The 24,662-nt window shown below is 33.8% G+C and overlaps 2 protein-coding genes and 1 long non-coding RNA gene across 3 annotated transcripts; 2 read left to right on the forward strand and 1 right to left on the reverse strand.

The window, feature by feature from the left end:
• The first annotated feature begins 1,900 nt into the window (after positions 1-1,900).
• Positions 1,901-5,739, forward strand: LOC136999529 (golgin subfamily A member 6-like protein 2). The gene is made up of 2 exons (XM_067353870.1): positions 1,901-2,581; positions 5,728-5,739. The coding sequence occupies exons 1-2, from the start codon at positions 1,901-1,903 to the stop codon at positions 5,737-5,739; spliced, it is 693 nt and encodes a 230-aa protein (XP_067209971.1).
• Positions 5,740-7,058: 1,319 nt separating this feature from the next.
• LOC136999530 (uncharacterized) lies at positions 7,059-10,003 on the forward strand. Its single transcript, XM_067353871.1, has 2 exons — positions 7,059-8,781; positions 9,354-10,003. Exons 1-2 carry the CDS (start codon positions 8,444-8,446, stop codon positions 9,634-9,636), a joined length of 621 nt encoding a protein of 206 aa, XP_067209972.1. The 5' UTR covers positions 7,059-8,443; the 3' UTR covers positions 9,637-10,003.
• A 9,887-nt stretch (positions 10,004-19,890) lies between these two features.
• Positions 19,891-24,133, reverse strand: LOC136999707 (uncharacterized). The gene is made up of 6 exons (XR_010890024.1): positions 22,495-24,133; positions 22,327-22,406; positions 22,135-22,167; positions 20,908-22,046; positions 20,598-20,787; positions 19,891-20,514 (listed from the first exon to the last, which is right to left on the reverse strand). It is a non-coding gene; the product is annotated as an uncharacterized lncRNA (long non-coding RNA).
• Positions 24,134-24,662: the final 529 nt, after the last annotated feature.

Raw genomic sequence — 24,662 nt, forward strand, 5'->3', positions numbered from 1 at the left:
TTCTTTAGAATTACATTAGACTTACGATTAAAAGCGTAAATAAAGCGCGAATAAACAATTAAAATAAATTAAATAAATACTTCCCATACTCACCATATAACCAACAGACGTTACCTGGAATAATAAATAATTGTTAATCTTTCCTTAAGATTTTAGTTAGGTTAACAAACAACAAGGTCAGAAAAGTGTAAATGTAATGACCATTATTAATTTTATTATGTATTTAAAAAATGTAATAATCTTAAGTTTAAAAATCGCGCCTGCTCAACCGTTGACCGAGCTGATCAGACGCGGACCAAACCAAGATGGCGGCAACTGACGACCGCCAGCACGAGCTCCACGATTGGCGGAGACCTTCCAAAGCGGTGATTGGCCGCAGAACAAGCGGAAGGGATACCATGCCAGCGGACGGGTATATAAACCCGTGCCAGGAGGAATCGACAGTAGTGGATTGAGTAAAATGAAGTAGAAGGGAAGAGGACTCGAAGCGAGAGTCCGCCGCTCAGCGGAGTGGTCGGTAACGCGACGACCAATTGTAAACGCGAGTGACCGAGATGTTATCGGCGCGCGTAAAAACATTGTAAGCCACGATGGCTAATCATAAGTGTACTTTTATTTTGTTTGATATTAAATATATACTGTTTATTTTAATTAATCATTAAAATAAAGTGTGCACAAGTTATTTCGGTCCGTACCTGTGTAAAGAAAGGTGGCAACACTTACCTTATCCGTTCTGCATCCCGGTGATCCATCGTACGTGCGCAAGGTGAACCTGTGAACATAAAAAATTGGATTAGAACGAGATACGTTGCAACATCTCATCAGGCGTCTTCGTCCACGCTGAAGGAAGCGACATCCGAGCCCGAGGGTCACGGAAGGACGAGACGAGGATCGCAACCTTCTCGCTTGTAAGGTTAAAGCGAGTGGCGACCAAAACTACGGCGAACGTATTGCTGCCTGCGACTGGTGAGTCCCGAGTATTATCTCTCCATGGGGCGCGTCCGGTTACAACCTAACCTTTCAATGTCATTTTTCTTTGATTTCACGCACTTTACGTTTATTAACCGGTATAACACTAAATGAACACACTTTAGTTATATTTTTTACAAATTGTTCTTTATTTCTCACCATATATTACATATCAAAACGAATGGTACATATATCGCATGCGTCTTATTTCACTTTCTGGGAAGTAACCTTTAATAATCTTTAATGTCACATGTATATTTACAATTTCACACTTCACGTTTATTTACCGGTATAAAATTCAATAAAAACATTGTATAATTATATTTTTCACAAATTATTCTTAATTTATTTCCATATATTACATATCAAAACGAATGGTATATGTATCTTTTCGTGTCCAAGCGAACGCACAATTGAGCGATGCACAACTGAACAGTGCGCAAATAAACGGTGTCCAAACGAACGGTGTCCAAACAAACGGTGTCCAAACGAACGGTGTCCAAACGAACGGTGTCCAAACAAACGGTGTCCAAACGAACGGTGTCCAAATGAACGGTGCGCAACTTTCTGTGTCCAAATGAACAGTGCGCAAGTAACCGGTGCGCAATTGTACTGTGTCCAATTGAACCGTGCGCAACTTTCTGTGTCCAAATGAACCGTGTCCAAATGCAACGTGTCCAATTGAACTGTGTCCAAGTGCACCGCCCCCTTGGGGAGGTGGGTAGAGGAAGCAGGAGAAGGTATAAAAACGATTATAGGGGGAGATTTCAATACAAGAACAGGAAGGGAGGGGGGACGTGTGGAAATAGAGGAGGAGGATAAGGAGAGGGAAAGGGGAAAGAGGAAATCAAAGGACGGGAAAGTAAATAAGGAAGGAAAGATGTTAATAAAATTTGTAGAAGAAAGAGGATGGAGCTTGTTTAATGAAAATATGGAGGGGGATGAGAAGGGGGAATATACATTTACAGAAGGGAAAGGCAACACGGTTATAGACTATGTGACGGGGAATGAGGAAGTGAGGGAGAGGATAGAGAAAATGGAAATAGGGGATGAAATAGACTCTGATCATCAACCGGTGAAAGTGAGAATAAGAGGAGAGGAAGAAAAAAAGGGTGGAGCTAAAAAGGAAAGGAAAGGTGGGAGGGGAAGATGGGATAAGGAAGAGAAAAGAATATTTAGGCGGAAACTGGGAAAGATAGAATTAGGAAAAGAGGATATGGAGAAGGAATGGAAGGAACTGGAAGGGAGATTGAAATTGGCAATAAAAGAAACGGAGAAAGAACAAGATAGGAAAGAAGAAGGAAAAGGGGGGTGGTGGGATAAAGAGTGTGAAGAGAAGAAGAGGGAGGTGAGAGGAGAGATGAGAAGATGGAGAAAGAGAACAGGGGAGGAGGAGAGATATAAGAAAAGTAAATTGGAGTATAAGGAATTATGTAGGTGGAAAAAGAAAGAAAAAAATGACAGGTGGAAAAAGAAAGCGGCGGGAACTAGAAGAGAGAAGGAAGTATGGGAAATAGTGAATAGAGAAAGAAAGAAAAGAAGGGGAATACAGGGAGAAATTGAAATAAAGGAGTGGAAGGAGTACTTCATGAGGATAATGGGGGGAGTAGAGGTAAGGGTAATGAAAGGGAATGAAGGAAAAGGGAGGGGAAAGGGGGAAGAGGAGGAAGGAATAAGCAAGGGGAAAATAAAGGAGGCAATAAGAAATTTAAAGGATGGAAAGGCAGCAGGGATGGATGGGATTACAGGGGAGGCGTGGAAATATGGCGGAAAGGAAATGGAAGAATGGATATGTGGATATTGTAATAGGATATAAAAAGGGGAGGGATGGCCAGAAAGATGGAAGAAAGGAATAGTGGTGCCGATAATAAAAAAAGGAGCAGGAAAGGTGGTGGAAGACTACAGAGGGATAACATTGATGCCAACGCTATACAAGGTGTATATGATGGTGTTTATGGAAAGATTAAGGGAGGAGGTGGAGGGGAACGGAATTCTATCACCGAATCAAACAGGGTTCAGGAAAGAGATGGGAACGATCGACAACATATATGTATTAAATTATCTGATAAATAGGCAAGTGGGGAAAAGAGGAGGAAAAATAGTGGCATTATTTGTGGACCTAAGAGCGGCGTTTGATTCGGTGGACAGGGGGGTGTTGTTAGAAACAATGAAAGAGAGAGGGATTAGGAATGGGTTGATAGAAAGGATAGAGGAGATGTTAGGAGAGACAATAAGTAGAGTGAGGGTGGGAGAAGATTTGGGGGAAGAATTTTGGACAGCGAGAGGGGTGAGACAGGGGTGCCCCTTAAGTCTTTTGTTATTTAATCTGTTACTAGCGGATATAGAGGAAGAGATGGGAAAGGTTAAATGGGGAGGAGTAAAGGTAGGGGGGAAAAGAATATATACGCTGGCATATGCGGATGACATAGTTTTATTAGCAGAAGAAGAGGATGAGATGAGAAGCATGATAAGTAGACTGGAGGGTTATTTGGATAGGAAAAGGATGGAACTAAATCCGGACAAGACAAAGATAGTAAGATTTAGGAAAGGGGGGAGGGGGAGGTCAAAAAAGAAAGATTGGAGGTGGAAGGGGAGAAAAATGGAAGAGGTAAAAGAGATAAAGTATCTAGGGTATGTAATGCAGAGCAATAAAAAACAAGAAACACAGGTAAGGGACAGAGTAAAAAGGGCAGCGGCAGTAATGGGATAAGTATGGGGGATAGGAAAGAGAAGGTTTGGAAAGGATTGGGGGAGGAGATTATGGTTGTTTGATAGGTTGGTTTGGACGGTGATGGCATACGGGGTAGAAATATGGGGATGGTAGGAAAGGGAAAAGATGGAAAGGCTGGAAGAAAGGTATTTAAGATGGATATTGGGAGTAGATAGGCAGACACCAGGATATATGATAAGAGAGGAACTGAAGAAAGAGAAATTAAAAGGAAGGGCAGGGATAAGGGCATGGGGATATGAAAAAAGGCTAGAAGAGGGAAAAGGTGATGAGCTAGCGAAGAGGTGCTGAGAAGAAATGAAGGAAAAGGCGAGAAGGGGAAAGGGGGAGTCAACATGGTAAAGGGAAAGGGAAAAGTTTTTTGAGGAGAGAGAAATGGGGTTGGAAAAGGTTGAAAGAAGGAGAGACGAAAAGGAAATGTGGTTTGGAGAGATGATCAGGAGAGATAAGGAGATGCAGGGAAAGGAAAGAGAGCAAAGGATAAGAGATTCGAAATATAACAGATGGTATAAGGAGATTAGGGAAGAAGGAATACCAGAATATTTAAAAAAGGGATGGGGGGAAAGTAGGTGCAGGAGGGTGGCAAGGTTTAAATTAGAAAATGAGGTATGTGAAGGGAAGTATTGGTTGGAAAAAGAAAAGAGAGTGTGCAGGATATGTGGGTAGGAGGAGAAGACATGGGAACATGTGTGGCAGGAATGTAGGGAGTGGAGTCGGGGAGAGGGAATCTGGCAAGAGGTAGTAAGAGAGGTGCTAGGAGGAGAGAGAGAGGGGGAATGGTGGATGAGAGAGGTAGAGGAGGAGAGAAGTAGGAGGAAGAGAAAAGAGGAAGAGAGAAGGATAGAGAGGGAGAGGGAGAGGAAATAAATGAGTAAGAGAGTGGGGAGGGGGGGGGAGAGAGAGAGAGAGAGAGAGAGAGAGAGAGAGAGAGAGAGAGAGAGAGAGAGAGAGAGAGAGAGAGAGAGAGAGAGAGAGAGAGAGAGAGAGAGAGAGAGAGAGAGAGAGAGAGAGAGAGAGAGAGAGAGAGAGAGCGTGTGAGAAAATTCAAGAAAATATTCGACGCCGTGTTGTAAGATTACGCGCCGCTCCTCCCACTGCTTCATCGCGCGCCTAGCGACCGCGTAGCGCTGGGACGTCCTTCTCGCCGCGCGCGCTTTACTCGCACGGATTCGCTGATTCTTTTTCGTTAATATCTCCGTTATTATTTCGTAAATCAAAAAATGGTAGAGGACTTTTCTACTCGGTTTGATCTGCCCTACCTGCGTATGAGCGGTGGGGCGATTATTACCAGACACCCTGTATGTATATATATATATATATATATATATATATATATATAATGTACATTATATGCTCGATATTATCTATATTCATATCAAAATATCTTTCTAAGAAATTGACATCATTTTGTATACTCTTTTTACAATAAATGTATATGATATATGCCATATTTTTTATTTCTAAAGCATAAAATATAAAAATATTTTTATTTTTTTGTGTCTATCATTTGTAAAAAAATCTTGATAAAAGAAACAACATTAATTTTGCGACTTGCAATAATCTGTTTCATTATATGCTTTTTTTAAATACTTACAATTAGCCTTATTTTATGTGATTAACTTGGTATTTAAAATACATATCAAAATCGAAAATGTATTTATATTACAGTAGAAAAGAAACATTCTTGTCTTACAACAGAAAGAAATGGCAAAATATAATATTGTCTAAAGTACAGTCTAATAAAAACTGTTAAAATTGAACATTTTATAAAACCACTGTGATTCATAAAAAAACAGAACTATTATTTCAAAAATATAGACATATTTCGACTGTGTGTTTTAAACTGCACTACACATTCAAAATTTACAGAATAAATTTATTTCTGCAAAGTTGTGTATAATATCAGTGGAAAAGTGATTTATTTGTTATTACATATACATGATATTTTACCATTCCTTTCTGGTGTAAGATTACAATGTTTTTTTTCTACTAAACTAGAAATTAATTTTATATTTTGATGTGTATTTTAGATACCAAGGTAAACGCATAAAATGAGGCTAGTTGTAAGTATTTAAAAGAAGTATATATTGAAACAGAATATTGCAAGTCACAAAATTAATGTTTTTTTTATCAAGATTTTTTTACAAATGATACATACAAGAAACTAAAAATACCTTTATATTTCATGCTTTATAAATAAGTTATATGACATATACATTTATTATAAAAATATATACAATATACAAAATGATATTATCTTTTTACATAGATACTTTGATGTGAATATACATAATATGGAGCACATAATATACATAATATATACACATAAAGCACATAAATAAAAGTATTTTGTAGAAATTAGAATATGAATGTATGTAACTAAATAATATAAATGTTTGCAAAAATGTTGCAAAATTTATGTATAATACATACACTTTTTTATCCTTCAGAGTGCCTTCAACCCATTTTTTTCAGCCGGGTTTCGTAACACATAACACAAACACACACACACACACGCACAACTAACACACACATAACTAACCTAAAAGATTCTGTATATGACAGATAGCACTGAGAACTGTATAGCGCCTCTATCCCAAAATCCCGGAACTAATCTATAGCTCTTTTTTACCTTATTTTTTCTATATTGCACACATGCTTTAAGGTGCAATTTCACGTAGCGTCAAAACGCTAGCGGCTCTCCCCACTCTGGCGCTTTTGGTCGATGCGTCGTTTTGCCGCTTGAAGTTCGGAAAAGCCCAACTCGAGCGAAAAATAGACGTGTTTGAATTGGTTTGAATGTTGTATCAATTGTATCAACAAAAAATGAGTTTCAACGACAACGACAGTGAACATTGGAACACATACTTGAATTGTTACATGTTTTCTATCGATAGCACCAATGCAGTGAATAAAATTGGACAATTCTTCAAAATTATTTGCAATTTCGAGCCAGTCTCCTTCCGACAATACTGATGATAAAACCAAAGGACACAAATTGCTCCAAATTGCTTCGCATGTCTCTCGAATAATATTACAAACTGTTGTTACCCCAACTAGATACTGGTATGACATTGACGTCATTGAATCGCCAGAAGCAAGATATCTAGAACATTGCAAAGATACAAAGATATATAATATTTAAACAATATCGAAGCAGTGAACAAGTTTCTTGTATAAAATTTGCAATTTTAACATTTACAAACCTTAATGTTATTATCAAACGTTCTTTCGGTTGTATAGGCTCTCGAATAACATTTTCTTTTATCAATAGCGGTCCAACAATAGATAACAATTCCTCAAATTGTGTTGCGGACATTCGGAAATAATTGTGGAATCGTACTCCATTCTCTATGGTCAGTTTAGGAATTGACACATAATAAAAACTGTGCTCTGGACGATCCTTTAGATATGGTGCTACCCAGTATTGATTCTTCCTGTACGGTCTCTTTTCATTTTTTTGCAATTTTCGCATAATTGCACACAACACCAGTATTCGTCGTTTCTTAATCTCTTTAGCTATTACTGATGGCAATGTATTTTGTAATGTTGTCGATAAAATACTGTTCGGACAGTTTAAACGCACTTTGACACGCATCCTAATTGTCAGTTTCATACACGAATTTAAATCTATAGAAAAAATTTAAAAAATACAGAAAATATAAATCCACAGCGACTAGCGATTTGTCGCTCCATGAAAAAGTAGCGGGCGTTTAGCGGCTGGCGTTTTATCGGCAGCTTACTATTGAGAGGAAATGTATCACAGAGTGGGGGTAGCCGCTAGCTTTTTGACGCTACGTGAAATTGCACCTTTACATAAATCTGAAAAAGGGTGGCGTTTTGAAAATAAGTTTCTAAGCTCTATTTTTTTGGTTTTCCATTATTGTTTCATACGCTCTTCTTCGGCACATGGTTTTGTTTTGCAGATTGAAGCAGTATAATGTTGATATAAAAGATATAATTCTTTGAGGTGACATTGTCGGTAAATTTTCAAAAATTTTTTTTATTTTTTGGTTTAAATTTGACCAACTGCCAGAAGATTAGCATATGTACTTTATTTACACCAAAGGATTTGTAATTCTATTAAAGCAATAAAAAACGCCACCCTTTTTAGAAAATTGAAGTTTCGGTCGGTAACAATATGACTTCAGCATCCTCTTAATCTAGACACTTTATCTTCCAGTTCCGTCAAGCGGTCGGAAGACGAAGATCTTTTCCTTTTCCTTGATTTGTGAGACGACTTACCCATTTTTAGCAATCTATAAACCTAAAAAAAAACCTGAAAAAACTGCGCTCGAAAAACGTAAAACGTGTTGAGGTAACGCGCAACAGAAAAATAATGACATATTGAGTGCAGATAGGCGCGCCTCAGGAGGGAGAGCGGCGCCAAAAATTAAAATTTTTTAGACGTTAAAAACTGTTGACAATAACGCAGCGGAACGCTACTACAAGTATCCATCCGGACGAGACTAAGCATAATTTAGATTATTGTAATGGTGAAATAGTAGGTTATGTGAATTATGGTAGCAATATTGAATGCGATGCTAGTGCAATTGCAAGAGAAGCATTGGTTTTTTGTGTTGTGTGCATAAATCAAGGTTGGAAATTGCCCATTGCTTTTTATTTAATAAATGGAATAACTATGGTACAAAAGCGTAACTTGACTGAACAATGTTTACATGCACTTCAAGACTCTGGCATGCTAATTGTATCCCTTACGTGTGATGGTTTGTCTTGAACTTAAGTATGCTTCAAAGTCTTGAATGCAATTTTAACAGTAATGCGAACTGTTTTCAGAGTTGGTTTAAACATCCAGCTAGTGACACCAATGTTCATGTATTTTTGGATCCAAGCCATATGATCAAACTTGTTCGAAATACTCTTGGTCGTACCAAACAACTTGTAGATGATGATGGAAACAGAATAAAATGGGAGCATTTTGAGGAATTGCATAAATTGCAAGAAAACGAGGAATTACATTTAGGTAATAAGCTTCGAAGTAAGCACTTAGAGTATTATAAAAATAAAATAAAGGTGAAATTAGCAACACAGTTATTAAGTGCTTCTGTTGCAAATGCTTTTTAGTTATGTCAAAATACGCTTATGTTACCTCATTTTCAAGATTGTTCAGCAACAATTACATTTACATCTATGTTCAATGATTTATTTGACATTTTTAACTCAAAGAATTAAAAGCAACATAATTTTAAGAAACCAATAAGTAAAGAAAATTACTGTCAAATTAATAAGAAGCTGGAAGAATGTGCACAATACATAAAATCATTGTTTCTTGTCGAAAAATCTCAAAGCGTACTCAATTCTAAAATTAAAACAGGTTTTCTTGGCTTTCTTATAAATATCCAAAGTATGCTGCATATGTATAAGTTTCTTTGTGTTAACAATGATTTTTTAAAGTACATTCCAATGTATAAAATCAGTCAGGATCACTTGGAGTTAATTTTCGGTAGTATACGGTCTCATGGTGGGCACAATAACAATCCCACAGTAAAACAGTTCAAATCTGCTATAAAAAAATTAATTATACACACAGAAATAAAATCAGACAATACCAGTAATTGTATTCCTTTGGAAGACATTTCCATTCTAAATGTATCTTCAGCAAACAATTCTATTGACATCATAATGCAACAACTAGTGAAAATTCAACAAGAAAATGGCTCCATATGTTAGATACAGCAGATACTCATGATCATGATTATTGTTTACCATTTCCATGGACAACAGAATATAAAAACAAAGTCATTATGTATATAGCAGGATATGTAGTAAGAAAACTTATGAAAACTTTGCATTGTACTGAATGTGTCAATGCATTAAGAGGACCAAATACATGTGCAAATAATAATTTAATAAATATAAAAAATAGAGGGTTTTTTATTGTGCCCATCAAAGAATCTTGTATATATGTAAGCAAGTAGAAGGTGCAATACGCGGTTATTTGCATACAGAGAAAAATTTCAGTAACTTCAACACAAATATTTTTGTACTTAAGAGGATGCTGGAGTGCCTGACGAACTCCGACGCGAAAGTGCCATCATTTCGATGGAACTAAAAATAAGAGTGATATTATCGGCATAAGTCCGTGTGCCGTATTTGTTTGTGTAGTGGTAACACACTACACTGACGTGTGGTCTGTGTCTGTGTATGGTATCGTCGGATGTTTTGTAAACAACGCTCGCGCTTCTTTTCTCGGCCGTAATTCCGTCGCAAGGCTACAATATGTACGAGACGAAACAGACATATACGAGTCAAAAATGAATTTGAAATATGAGAAAATAATATTTAAAAAATATATATATAGTACTATCAAGAGACACGATAGTGTCTCGCGCCAAGTTCACGCGCAGCGCAAGACCGACCGTGTATCTTTACGCGAGACGAAAGGTTCAGATGAGCCGAGATTATCGGATCTCAATAACGGCTGGGCCGATTCAGTTGGTAATAGGTTTAATCGAAAGCGCATACCCAAATTACATAAGAAAAATATGCTTGTTTTTGCTCTGTGTGCTTTATAAATCAAGATATATGCATCCAAAGTCGAGAAATCTAAAAAATCATTATTTTTCTCGGATGTCACGCTAAAATGTAACGCATGTCTTATTGGTCAGCGTCGTCAGCACGCAACCAATCAGAACGCACTCAACTAATGCGTTCAGATTTCTTTTTCTAAAAGACGTCTTTCCTTTTCTATTTCTAATATGGCAGCGCTCAGACCTGTCAGCTCGCAGCTTTGATGATATTAATTAACGTTGATATAATTAATATCGGTCGTAAAATGTATATATAACGTGTTGTGGAGACGAATAAAGATAGTGTATATAAAAAATAATAGTATTCTTCATAAAAAAAATTTTTTTCGATCTTAAAGTGCAGAAGTGTACACTCTCAGTATTCTGTAGTTAGTTAGTGGACAGACAGAACAGAAAGTGTACTTTGTGCAGATGGTGGAATCTGCAAGTATGTAAGCAGGTATGTAAACAGGTATGTAAGCAGGTATGTAATCAGGTATGTAATAAAACTAATAATATATTTATTTATGTCTTTGTCTGAGCGCTGTCACAAGTAAAAAAAAAACTGTCGTATATATATTATTAAAAAAAAAGAAATATCTATAAAAAAATTACTTTTTTTAAAAAAAGGTAAAAAAAAAGGCGCCAAGTACACGTTCTTGTCACAACTAAAACAAAACAGTATTGTTTTACTTTTCAAAAAAATTGTCGTATATATTAAACCTTTCAAAAAAACCTGTTGTATATATTAAAATTTTCAAAAAAAGCTATCCTATATACTTCTTACAAAAAAATATGATATCAAGAAATGGCACCAAGTGGGACTAAAGAACTATGAAAAAACTTGTACACTATTTCTATAAAACTCTTCTATAAAACTCTTATACATAAAGCTGTCGTATATATAATTAATTATATTATATACTATATTTTATCATATTTTACATATATAAATTTTACTGAAGAAAAACTCTGTCATGCTTTCCTTATTTGAATTTTTGTGTAATGAATACAAAATAAATAAATAATTAATTAATTAATATATACATATACACATATAATTATCTTTATTTTGCATTTTATACGATGACTGAAATAATGAGTATATATTATTTCAATCATTGTACAAAATACAAAATAAAGATAAGTATGTATTCAATACATGTGTATATGTATATATTAATTGATTCATTAAATTATTTATTTTGTATTTATTACATAAGAATAAAAATAAGGAAAGCATATGACATTTTTCTCCAGTTCAATATATAGTAATATATATATATATATATTTCAAATAAAATATTTTACCATTATTTATTAGACCTTTTGCATATGCCTATTTTGCCTTGTACATTATATCATGGCCTTGCAATAAAATTTTGGTTGAGGAAAGAAGTGCGAAAGTCGTTCAAATCCTCCGATAACGTATATACAGATCAGAAATGCACACTCGAGCTCCGTGCAACAGAGCAACATGAAGAGAAGGACCCCCACCATGCGGGCACCACACAAGCGAGAATCGCGTCCGTGTGCGCTCGGCGGTTTGGTGGTATAGACAGCAGCTTACGATACATGCTAAGAAGCAAGCGTTTCTAATCAAGTAAGGCGAGTCGCTAGAATATTATATCTCGTCTTCGAGACCTGTTTTTTGCAACTTTTTTTCCGTATTTCTTTCTAACAATGCATAAATGATAATTAGATCATTCTTTTTGCTAAAAAATATTTAATATTTATTAAAAATATTTACATATGTTAAATTAATAACTTTAGAAAGAAATACTGATTTGTTATTGTCAATAGAAAAATAAAAAATAATTACAATTTTGCAAAAAAATGTAAGTGTTTAACAAATAAGTGTTTTACAAATGTAAATGTTTAAAAAATATAATTTTATATTTATAAATAATATTCGTGTATGTTAAACACTTACATTTTTTTGCAAAATTGTAATTATTTTTTATTTTTCTATTAACAATAACAAATCAGTATTTCTTTCTAAAGTTATTAATTTAACATGTTAATATTTTTAATAAATATTAAATATTTTTTAGCAAAAAAAATTATGTAATCATTTGTGCACTGTTAGAAAGAAATACGGAAAAAGAGTTGCAAAAAGCAGGTCTCAAAGATGGGATATAATATTCTAGCGACTCGCCTTACTCGATTAGAAACGCTTCTTAGCATTTCTCGTAGCTGTGTCGTACGACCAAATGCGCCGAGCGCACACAAATGCGTGACGTTAGCGATTCTTGCTTGTGTGATGTCCGCATGGTGGAGGCCCTATCCCTCATGTAGTTCTGTTGTACGGAGCTCGAGTTGATATCTCTGATACAGATCAGTCACATCACGTTCTTTGTAATCAATTACAAAAGAAAAATAAATACGTATTTCTCTAATAGCCAGCCCACGTTAAATCGCTTCTGGCTTTATTAATCGACAATGCCAGCACACGTAAAATCGCCTCTGACATTATTTTTTACAAATTGCCAGCTGATGTTAGATTGGCTTTATTAATATTAATATTTTAAGTCAGAGGATATTAAAAACAGAAAATATAGAATAGGCCCCATCCGCCGCCCATTCTCGTGAGACGCAACCATTATTTTTATTCTTCGTCTCTCCGATTTTGCACACCAACTCACAGTGGGCTAGGGTATCGAAAAAAGTGGCCATAATTTGAAACTTAATTATTGTTGCCAAAAATTATATTCAGTAATTTTTTGGCTCGATGATCACGAATATGAAGTCAGATATACAAAATTTAAAATGGCGAATTCAATATGGCGGACCAAATTACAAAAAATAGTCGTATTTTAATATTAACTCGTTTTTATGAGTTTTTGGGGTTGCAGAACACAAATTTAAGGTTCAAAATTACAAAATTGAAAATGGTGTATCAAACATTATTAACCAAGGTGCAAAAAATAATTGTATTTTAAATCGCTTTCTATTTATTTGTTTCTGCCGATCGGGTTTCAATATAGCACATCTAAAATTCAATAATTTATCCGAATTGCATACCAATTCATTTATAGTCCTTCTTCATACTAATTATAATGATTTTAAGATAAAAAATTATACATTTCTTGATAGATACAATATGCTTTATTTTATTGAATTCAAATGAAAAGACATATCGTTACGCCTGTGATTAGTCTACAAAATTGTAGTTACCAGAGTTTACCACGTGGAGGTAACAGTGCGATTTAAAACTCCTTTGGGGTGCTTTTTGGAATGAGTCCCCTTGCCTCTCACTTTTTGGGGTGCTTGATTATAGTGAGTCCCCTTGCCTCTCACTCTTTGAGGTGCTTGATTATAGTGAGTCCCTTTACCTCTCACTTTTGTTAGGATATTTGATTATCAAGAGTTCCCTTGTCTCTCATTAATTATTCTTCGTCAGATAATTCTGTTTCATTCAAAAAATATACAACTTCAGAAAATCCGTTATCTTCACTTTCATTATTATTATCTGTAGAAGCACTAATATTTGGTTCTTTTTGAGGAATTTCAAAGAGTTCAACTACATTAGGCGGAAATGGCAGATAATTTTGTTTTTTAATCCGTTTGTCAAGATGGATACTTGAAATAACTACATCAGAGGAGCCCATCGCTCTAAGAAAAACATCTTCCAAATTTGCTTGGCGATTATGTTTTCTAGCATGACGTAGTCTGAAATTTTTATAATCCTTATTCCGAGCTTCTGATGCCTCTTCCCCAAGTGTTCCAACTGGTAAAACACTCATAGATATTATTTGACTTCCATGAATTAAAATTTTATGTATGGTAGATGGCATAGGGTACCAAGGATAACAACTATTATAAAGCTTAGCTGTGGAAGTACATAATTTCTTAAAACGTTGTTCATTAATTGGAAGATGACAAGACAAAGCAATTAAAATTGTTTTAAAATTTGAAATTAATTGCCGATTGAGTCCTATATAATCAGCAAAAAGATCAGTATTACTAAAAGCTCGACGAGCTGTGTTGCCATCATTACTAGTCCCACTTCCTCCCCATTTGGGTTTGTCGACTTTAAGTCCAAACTTTTCCCACATAACTGCTTGTATTATTTTTTTTCTTTCAGCAAATTTTTTTTTATTTTCTTCGGATCTTACTTGCCATTGCTTAAAAGTTATTCTATAAGAAATATGCAAGCAACATTCAAAAAATTGAATCCAAGCATGTAAAGGACTAATTCCGTACTGCAAGGAGTTTGGTTCAGGCACAAAAGATTCTCGAGTAATATTTTCTAGATTATTAAAATTTTTTGGAGTTGCATGACATATGGGACAAGTTTGCATGGATTTGGTGTTGGTGATAATATTTAAAATTTTGCCATCTATCAATGTTAAAAGTAACGAAAAATGAATCTTGACGTTACATTTTTCTACTAACTCCTCGAAAATCTCCAAACTTTGGATTTGATTTTCGATATTTTCTTTTTGTTTCAGAATAACTTCAGGTGATTCTTTTACATATTCTATTTTCACCGGGCGACAAAATCTATTCGATTGAGGAGTTCGATTATTCCATAAAATAACCCCCCCAGTTGAAGTTGATAATCGGAGCGGAATAAGGGTGGTCACAAATAAACTTTCATCGCTTATATTTGCCGACTCTTTATATTTTTGTTGATAAGTTGAATGACCGGTACTACCATCAAAACCCCAACTACAAGTTAGCACAGCTTCGATTTCTGTGCAATTATATTGTCGCGCAGTATGAACCACTACTTCAGCTTGCAAGTTTAAAATTCTTTTAGCAGTATGGTTAAGAAGATTTTGAAGTTTTACTTCAACTACATTTTCATTTATTAATATTGTTTCTTTTTCTGGTCTACACAATGCTTTAACATTTCTTACAGCATCATAAGATGGCCAGATATCTGCTCCTGAAGATTTTGATTCCAAACGCATATTTATGTATGTATTTTTTGTTATAGAGTTGTCTATGATAAAAGATAATGCTTCCTCAGGAGTTTTCTTGATGATAGAAGGTACTGTAGCAGCTAATATTTTTCGCATTTTTGTGGGACGTGTTGGTGTTTTCAAACCTTCACTCAGAATCGCATGTAAATCTTTCTGTCCTGACAGCCTAGCAGCATATTTACCTGCCATCAAAATTCTTAATGGATCATGTTGGTATCGAGCACTTATTACAGCAACCTCTCGTCGCTGAGACCGTAAAGATTTTTCAGCGAACAGCTTACTTGGACGACCACGATTTGAAGAAGAACACGATTTTTGTGCAATAGTTTCCAGAGCAGGAACTTTAAATATTCCTTTCAACCATTTCGAATTTTTGTTTCTGAATCGATCATTATTTCTATTACATGTTGCGTATCTTTCATTTCTTCTTGTCCTGAGAGCCGAAACAGCGCTACTAACACGTTTCAAATCCTCTGACTTTACTTTTGTAATGTCAAGATTCATTTTGTCAAAAATATATTTAACACCTAAATCCCTGTGATCATCATCAGGAATTTGATTTAGAATTTCCTCTTTTGTAAAAGAAGCCATAATAAATCTCTCATTAATCTTAACAGTCACTTAAGGCACTTTAAATATGACAAAATGTGTTAAAAATCGAATTTGAGACACAATCCTAAACTGAAACTGAGATAGTAACTGTAAATAAGATTTTACATAAAATACTCTTTATTGTAAAGTTAATTACAGTCAAGTTGCACAAGAGCCAGCAAGAAAAAAAACTGAAACTGAAAACGGGCTCTCTTTTATAATCCGATCGGTTGTCTTGGTAATGCATAACAAAGAGTCGCTATTTTGTTAAAAATATTTGCGAATCGGAAGTACGCTATCGACAGTGCGCTCTGTCGAAACATCTTAAGGTCGCGGTAACCTTGAACAAGCTTACAATATACAAACAGTTTGATAATATTGATGTATCTTAAAATACTGTAAAAAATTTATTGCAAAAAATCTCATTCTAGCCGGAGTTTGAATCTGGACCTCATAATTAGTACTATTGTACTAATTTATAAATTTTGGAGAAGTATATGAAAATGAGCAAAAATGAGCAGGATTTTCTTAAAATATGTGTAAATGCGCATCTAATGATGCCTTACTTTCAGTAATATCTGCTGTTATCGCTTGTTATCGGATTTCGAAAAAGCTTTTATAGCTGCAAAACTACAGTATATTCGAAGATAATGAAGTACTATTTTACTATCAATTTATTGCCAAAGTTCTAATGTGATTTTAAAAGTAGCTTACATCTTAAAATAACAAAAAAATTAACAGGTATTTTATTCTTAGATGTATAACAAACTTAAGAATTTTCTTTGCAAAGAGAATTGATGATACAAAAACTATCTATTAAAAATTCAAATGGCTGCTGCATGGACGGTAAATATCACTCAATTATCACAAAACATTGAAAAAAGTGTTAAGAAGAGCTGTATATTATAATAGAATACTTTTCCATGCTACTTTCCGAAATTGAATTTTGGCCATTTTTTTAGATTCGCCATCCCACTGTGCAACTGTGTGAATAATATTGCATTTTTTTTTAAGTGCAAATGAGGCACATATTGAGTATTATCGATATTACATTAAAAAATGCTATTTTATTTTAAACTAAATTACTTGATTTTTTATGTCATGTTGCGCAAAACACTTATTGTGAGGGAAAAAGTGACAGCTTGTTATTTTCTATTATATTCATAAAATGACGTCTCATGCGCTCAACGTCATTAGAATATTTTTCCATACAAGGATTTTTTTCTAAGACTACAGTTGTAGCAAAAGCAGCTGCATAAATTCCGCAAGATGTATTGTCCGGTTGTGATTGGACTTTTTCGAATATTATATCGCTTACGTTTATTGTTGGATAACGTTTGCGAATATAATCTTTCTCCTTCTCTGCCAATTTTTCGTATGTGCAGTTAGGTAAACTGTCATACACATGCAGCTTGGAGCCGTAAAAAAAAAGCATCGCCAGTGATTAGTACAGTTGCCTCCAATTATTTGTAAGCTATTATTGCTATCACTGGCTGTTATTAGTTCAGGAAACTGCAAGTACTGAACGCTTTGCGTTTCAAAACAAGACGTTTCTCTATCAACGCGCAAGAATGTGTCTAACGATTCATCGTTCAGTTGGCTCTGTTCAGAGAGAACATTCTCTCTCACCAAAGAAAGAGGAATTATTGTTTTATCTAAAATTTTTTTACGTCTTGCTATTTCATCTGTAGTCAGATTTCGCTTATTCGTTGAATAATTGACAACGATGCAATCGCTATCTTGCTCCACATCCAGAGCAGTATCTATGCTTGTGGCGTCAGTTGATAAAACTTTCTGTTTTAATTTTTTGTTCTCTAGCAAAAGATTTTCATTTTCGTTGAGACGCTTATTTTTCTTTCTACATGCTTGTTCTTTTGCGTCCGTAATATATTTCGGATCTCTAATTGGCATATGTCTATTATGGCGACTGTCTATAATTTCTGGCAACATATACTCATAATAAAAACGTGTTAAGACAGGTACCATTTCTTTTTCCCAAAAGACTGTCTCTATTAACACGCACGGTTTTTAAACTTTTTGGGGTCTATATAACGAAAATGCAATAATTGCGTTGCGTTATGTTCAACTGTCCCTGAACTTGATAAAAGAATCGATGATTTCGATTCATTTTATCAATATTTTTTTGTCAAATATGCCTTTTATTGAGGCAATGTTTGTACAGCTTCATCAGCTGTTAAATTTTCAGCTGATGGAGGACATTTAATCTCCACCAGTCCATCTTCATCGATAAGTCCATCGGGAGAAGCACCCAAGCATGGATTTTCATAATCAATGAACAATCCGCATAGTGCAATTTTTTTATTCAATTTTGCAGCTAATTCTATTCTGGCGATTTCCTCCCTCTCGCGACCATATTTCATGGCTGCAGTGTCAATGTGTGGAGGATACAAAATGCTTTTTACAGTTGCTGCACAAGACGTTGTTGGTCTCATGCGACATACGGTTCCAAAATTGGATGCTGTTAGCATTTCACGTCTCAACGAATGCCATAGTTCACATTCACTTTGGCCTCTTGTCTCTAATTCTATTTCTTGCCTCTTTTCCGCATTTTCCGCAAACTTTTTCATATGATTTTCTTCTAATTGTTGATAAACGTTAGGCGGAAGATCTGGCTTTTGTGATTGCGGGTCATAATAACAATCTGTTCCTGGCTCTCGTTTGAATTTTTTTGATCTGCCATGCATTTCTCGAGATTCTTTGGTTCTCAAAATTTTTATTTGTCGTCGCTTTTCTAAATTCTCAACGACTGGAGGGACATTCTTACACATGTTTTCATACATTTGCGTAAGAACCTGTTCAGTATTATACTGCACAACAGCTCCCGCAATTCTAGCATTGTAAGAACCTCGTAGGCCGAAATTTATGCGCTTTCCACCTATTGTTTTGCAGATTATTGAATTAAACAATTCTGCAGGATTGTTTGTTAAATTTAACAACAAACTATCGGAATAAGCGCTCAAGTACGTAACAGCACTTTCAATTTTCTGATATAAACCGTGGAATTTCAAATACGGCACATAATTTTGCATTTTCTCACGGTTTTCTTCGCATATACGGCCACGTTCTTTGCATCTTTTATGCTCACCAAAAATATGGCTAGGAATGTTCAAAATATCTTTTTGTAATTCCGTAGCCTTGCTATGATGAGGTATATTTTCTTCCCTTCGTAAAGTGGCTGCCTCTACCACTTCTTTCCGTATTTTTAAAATGTTGTTTCCTACAACTTTTCGTAGCTGTACAAAGCCACGTTTTCTATTCTGTTTTGGCTGTGCTGTCTCTGCAACAATTTTCAGCTTTTTGGACAAGTTGCGAAGCAAATGATTGCTGCATTCTATTTTTCGTACAGTCACTTCTTGTTCGCGATATGGCGCATTATTTTTAATGGACTGATATACGCTGCTGTCGCCATCAGCAATAACAGTTCTATATATCAGTCCATGCATTTCAAGGCTATTTTTAAAACCTTCTACAATGGCGTCGCTTTTCATTCTTGTAGAGCTAGCGTTGCGGTCAAAATTTTTATAGCATTTATGGCTATGTGGCTCATGACCGATTTGCTCCGCCAAATCACACACCGTACAAAATTTATTGCGGATGCCAATAAAGAGAACTTTCCTTGTGCGATATCCAATTATGGCACCAACACCAGACAGTGAATCATAGGTGTTGCCATATGATCTCTTCATCCAACTACCATCCGCTACAACGGTTATATAGGGAATGCCATTTATAGTTTCATTTCTCTCGAGGGCAAGTTGTTTTTCAAGTTCGCCTGCCATTTTCATACTTTCCATGGCTATTTTTTGAAAATCATCGACTACATTTTCTCGATATTTGATATAAGTCTTTTCAGACATACAAGGGATATTTATACCCGCACAGTAGTGATGGGCATAATCGGTTGTTTTAAGGAATCGAGCATGTCGATTATTTTGAAAAGAGCTATCGATCATAATCGATTGAATCTTTAACATGATCGATTGATCGATTGATAATCGTTTAATTGTTAATTTTATAATTAAATATTATTATGAAGGAAAATGACTGAACTAAAATTTAATATATTTTCAAAAACATTTTTAAAATACAAGTTTATTATTTTTATTTAAGAAACATAACATTTTTACATTTTTTGGGCACAATCGATTTCTTCTGTCAGAAACTATATATCCAGTGGCAGAGAATAGTTGTTCTACTGGCACAGAACTGTCTGGAGTACATAAATATTTTAAAGCAATTTGAAAAATTTCCGGATGTCTTGTTTTCAAATAATGAAAAGGTTCTTCAAATAAATTAATATTTGGAGAGCTTAAGAAATTTCTAGTTAAAATGATATTATCTACATTCACCACAGAAGATTGAGCATTTTCCATAAAACTAAAAATACCAGTAGACTTATGACTATCATTGTTAACTTGAATTTGATTAGTAAGAACATTATTTGTTTCAACTTGGTTCACATTTCTTATTTGAGCAGCAAGAAGATTTTGTACTATATTAATTGCTTCTTCATAATTTGCTTGCGAACGAAATCCTGCTTTTTTAAATCTTGGGTCAATTAATGTAGCCACTTTGCTAATCGTTCTTTGTTCATAATGCATTAATTTTTCTTCAATAAATTGCAGAATTTTTTCATGAAACAAAAAAGCTACTGAATTACACAATTTCTTATGAACAGCTTCCAATTTTAACATTATTCCTTTTATGCAAGGAATCACAAGCAAAATTGACACATATTTGGCACCTATAAAAATTAAAATATTTATTTATAATAAAAGATTTACATATATTATTATCAAATAAAAATTTAACAACTTATTAATATACTAGAAATATCTTTAGTTGCTTGATCAAAAGGTTCCAATATCATAATTATTTGTCTGAGCAGTTGTACTTCTTCCTTTGTTAAAGTTGTAAGATCTGAGTACTCTTCATTTAATTGAATCAATTTAATACCATTAAGATTATCAAGAACACTATTAATCATATGATGTAAGGTATTCCATCTTGTATCGATCTACATTATAATACAAAAAAAAAATAAAGAAAAAATTCTTTTATTTAATAAAATTGATTAATATCAATAAAATTTATATTAATTATAAATATTTTTAAATCAAATTACTTAGTTACTTACATATTGTATCAGTTTGCCAGGGCCAGGAGTATTTTCTCCTTCCTCAGCTAATTTTTTATTTGCTTCTTTTAACATTCTGTTAGCTTTAGGACTGTGATGAAAAAATGTTACTAACTGTTTACATTTTGTAATAACTGATAGGATTTCATCGTTATTACATTTTGTAACAGCATTACGCAAAACAAGATTTAAACTATGTGCAAAGCACGGAAAATGCTTTTTGTTAAGTAACTCAACACTCAATTTCATGTTTGGTGCGTTGTCAGTTACAATATGGTTTACTTTGTCAAAAATCTCCCATTCAGTTAAACAATTTCTGATTAGCTGACTTAAATTCCTTGCGGTTTCATCTTTTTCAATTAGTATAACATCCAACGCAGTAGAATGCAAGACTAAGGAATCTGAAATTTCTTCAAAAAAATGACACGTAATACCGAGGTAACTGTCATTAGCGGTAGATGTCCATCCATCTGCTGTTAAGGAAACAGCAGGAGCCTTTTCCAATAAACTTTTCAAATTTTTTTTTGCTATTTCGCAGCATTCAGGCAATATAGTGGTAGTTAAGGTTTTTCTTGAAATTATTTTATATCTCGGATTTAAAGTTTTTACAAAATTACAGAATCCCTCATCTTCAACTAAAGATAAAGGCTGGAAATCTTTAGCTATCATTATAGCGAGTTTCTGATCTAAATCCTTTTTCTTTTTACTATTTTTGTCATATGGAATTATGTTTTTAAATAAATTTTTAAATGATTTTTTTTCAGATGCAGAATCTAAAAAAATTGAAAGAAAATATAAGAAAGAGTAATATAGAAACAAGATAAATAATAAATATAACAATATAATAAAAATAAATGTAATATAATAATTTTTTTTTTGTTAGAAAAAATAATTATATTTATTTTTTACTAACCTGTTAAATTTTTGGATGTTTTTACTTTCTCTTGAGAACACAATTCATCAGAATCTGATGAATTTAAATATTGTTCAAACTCAATGTTATGTTGCTTTTTAATGTGGTTAAAAAGTTTGTAGTATTTCCGCAATTTTTAAATATCTTTTTACAAATATTGCATTGAGCCCTTTTCTCGTCAAGTTTAGTAAAGAAGTGCCATGCATCAGACTTTGTACGAAATGTTCTTGAAAATAAAATGTAAATATAATTAATGAACTTATATATTTGTTATTTAAACAAAACTAATTTATTGTTTCCTAATTTTTACATACCCATTAGTTTTTTTGTCTTTTCTTTCTTGCTTGCTATAATTTTCATAAAATTTATCATTATTTATAAAACAAAAAAATATTTATGTATAACTATTACTAACCAATATTAATAAGAGCATTCTAAAATATAACATAAAATATAAATATAAAAAATTAAATCTATATTATAAATAATTACAAATCTAGTATTACATTCAGAGTTCTCCTTAGAATTGTCTAATTCTTGATTATCATTATCCGAAGTACTTCCAAAACATAAGGATGCTTTAAAACTGTAAATCATAATAGATAACAGTGTGTATGTGCGTGCAGAAAATTTGATTTATATAATGATCTACAGGATTAAAAAATATATCTTACCGTTTTGCCCGAGAAAAAGAAGATGCTCTACTACTACTATATATAGTTGATTCGCTACAATGGCTATTAATTTTTATTTCACCAGATTCTGAAGATATCTCTGATGTAATTGCAATGTTATTTTTGCAGTAAATGAAAAAAAAAGAATAAATTACTTAAAAAATAATTGATTAGTACTATAACTGTAACGTAATAAAAACTGTCTTTTTGTGTGTTATTTATATTAATTTTATAAAAGTAACCGTTCACATCATCTTCATTTTCTAATCTTTGTCGTCTATTTTCTGTAGATTTTAGCCAATTTTTCAACATTTTTATGTAAAAACACAGATGACCGGTCAAATTGATTAGTTAGGTTAAGTTTGGTTAACTGATACTTGTGCCACTAAATAGAAAACACAAACGTTCCGTAAACTACATATAACATGCGCATAATCTATAATATAACGTAACGTGTACTATAGATAAATGCGTGCATATGTAGAACGCACTTCAATATGATACGTATACATACATATATAGATCGGGCACACCAGACAAAACGCGATACGCGACGCGCGACTGTTCAATAAACGTACTGCTTTGCTCAGTGAGCTGCGGAAAGCAGTGCGCTTATTGGACAATCACGCGTCGCGTATCACGTCATCATTCTTAAGGCCATAAACAAGACTTAGTTATTCTTATAACATTATGAGAATGATCGACTTCCAGTATTCATAATCAGATCTTACATTCAACATCGTCTTAAAATCTCGTTCAACCAATAAAATAACGCTATATGGTTATTTCATTGGCTGAGTGAGATGAGATCTTAAGACGATCTAAATATAAAATATAAGATCTGACTATGAATGCCAGCCTATAATTGGTTAATTTGCTTACGATTTTAAGACTTTTGTACACAGTGTTAATCTTGGTTAATTAAAATAGGATTAAAAAATAAAACAATAATCGATTAAGTGTTTAAATAGTCGATTATTTCGATTAAGTTTTGCTTCTGCAATATTCGATTATTGTCGATTATGCTCCTCTAGATAATCGATATAATCGATCAGTAATCGATTAAACGCCCATCACTACCGCACAGAATTTTTCCAGTTGGGCAGTGATGCGATATTTCCCACAGCGGTCCCGGCTCCGCTGCCTCACACAACCTTACAGAAGCGCTACGTCACGTATCCGTGTGAGCTCGGCCGTTCAACCAATAGAAGAGAGCGAACGCTCCCTTCCACCGAGCCGACACAACAGACGATAAATGCATGCTACTTGCATGTTAAAAGCAAGCGTTTCTGATTCAGAAAAGAAATTCTGAGGCGAGTGGCTGGAATATTAGAGATCACCTGTTCGAAACCTGTTTCGTGCAACTTTTTTTTCTTTTTTCCACATTTGTTTCTAACATAGTAAATTATTAGATAATATTTTTTTGCCCAAAAAAATAATATTTTCTATTTATTATTAATATTCGCATATATTAAACTAACAATTTTAGAAATAATACAGATCTGCTATTGTTAATAGAAAAATGAAGTTATTTTACAATGTTGCAACAAAGTGCTAATTTAACATATGCGAATATTTTTAATAAAGATAAAATAATTTTTTTTAGCCAAAAACATTATCTAATAATTTACTTAAAATAAATATCAAAAAAGGAAAAAAGTTACAAAATCACAGTTTTCAAACACGAGATTTTTAATATTCTTGCCATTCGCCTTACTCGTTTAACCATGCTTGTTATTTTACATTTATCAACATAAAAGATTACACGCCTGCAAAGCTTTTAATTATTTATTTTAAACTACTGCATATTAGCAAGAGTTACTGCAGTAACTACATATACATGTACTGTGGAGATTAGTGGAGGAACACAGTAGCATATTAAAACTGCAGTCAAATAGATGTAGATTGGTAATTTTATTAATACTATTAATAAGTAGTGGTCTTCCGCACCACCTTTGAGGTTCCACTTATGGCGCGTTCGATTTTTTTAAGTGGATCGTCGCCTGGAGCCCTATTGTACCACTTTTTTTACACCTGTTATTTACAGGTTAAAATAATTTACAGTAGTTGACACTGTATTTTTGTATCTATATACTTACTGTACTTTGTATACTCACTGTACTTGTACTTTTGCGCGTTGCGCGTATATTGGCGAGTTGGGAAAATTA

This window comes from Linepithema humile, chromosome 4, assembly GCF_040581485.1.
Source record: "Linepithema humile isolate Giens D197 chromosome 4, Lhum_UNIL_v1.0, whole genome shotgun sequence".
NCBI lineage: Eukaryota > Metazoa > Arthropoda > Insecta > Hymenoptera > Formicidae > Linepithema > Linepithema humile.

Excerpts from the sequence above, each read along its gene's own strand:
- LOC136999529 (XM_067353870.1), top strand. The coding sequence starts at position 1,901 with ATGGAGGGGGATGAGAAGGGGGAATATACATTTACAGAAGGGAAAGGC.
- LOC136999530 (XM_067353871.1), top strand. The coding sequence starts at position 8,444 with ATGCTTCAAAGTCTTGAATGCAATTTTAACAGTAATGCGAACTGTTTT. Across the intron at positions 8,782-9,353 it reads TCTGTTGCAAATGCTTTTTA|TGAAAATTCAACAAGAAAAT; the intron begins GTTATGTCAAAA and ends TGCAACAACTAG.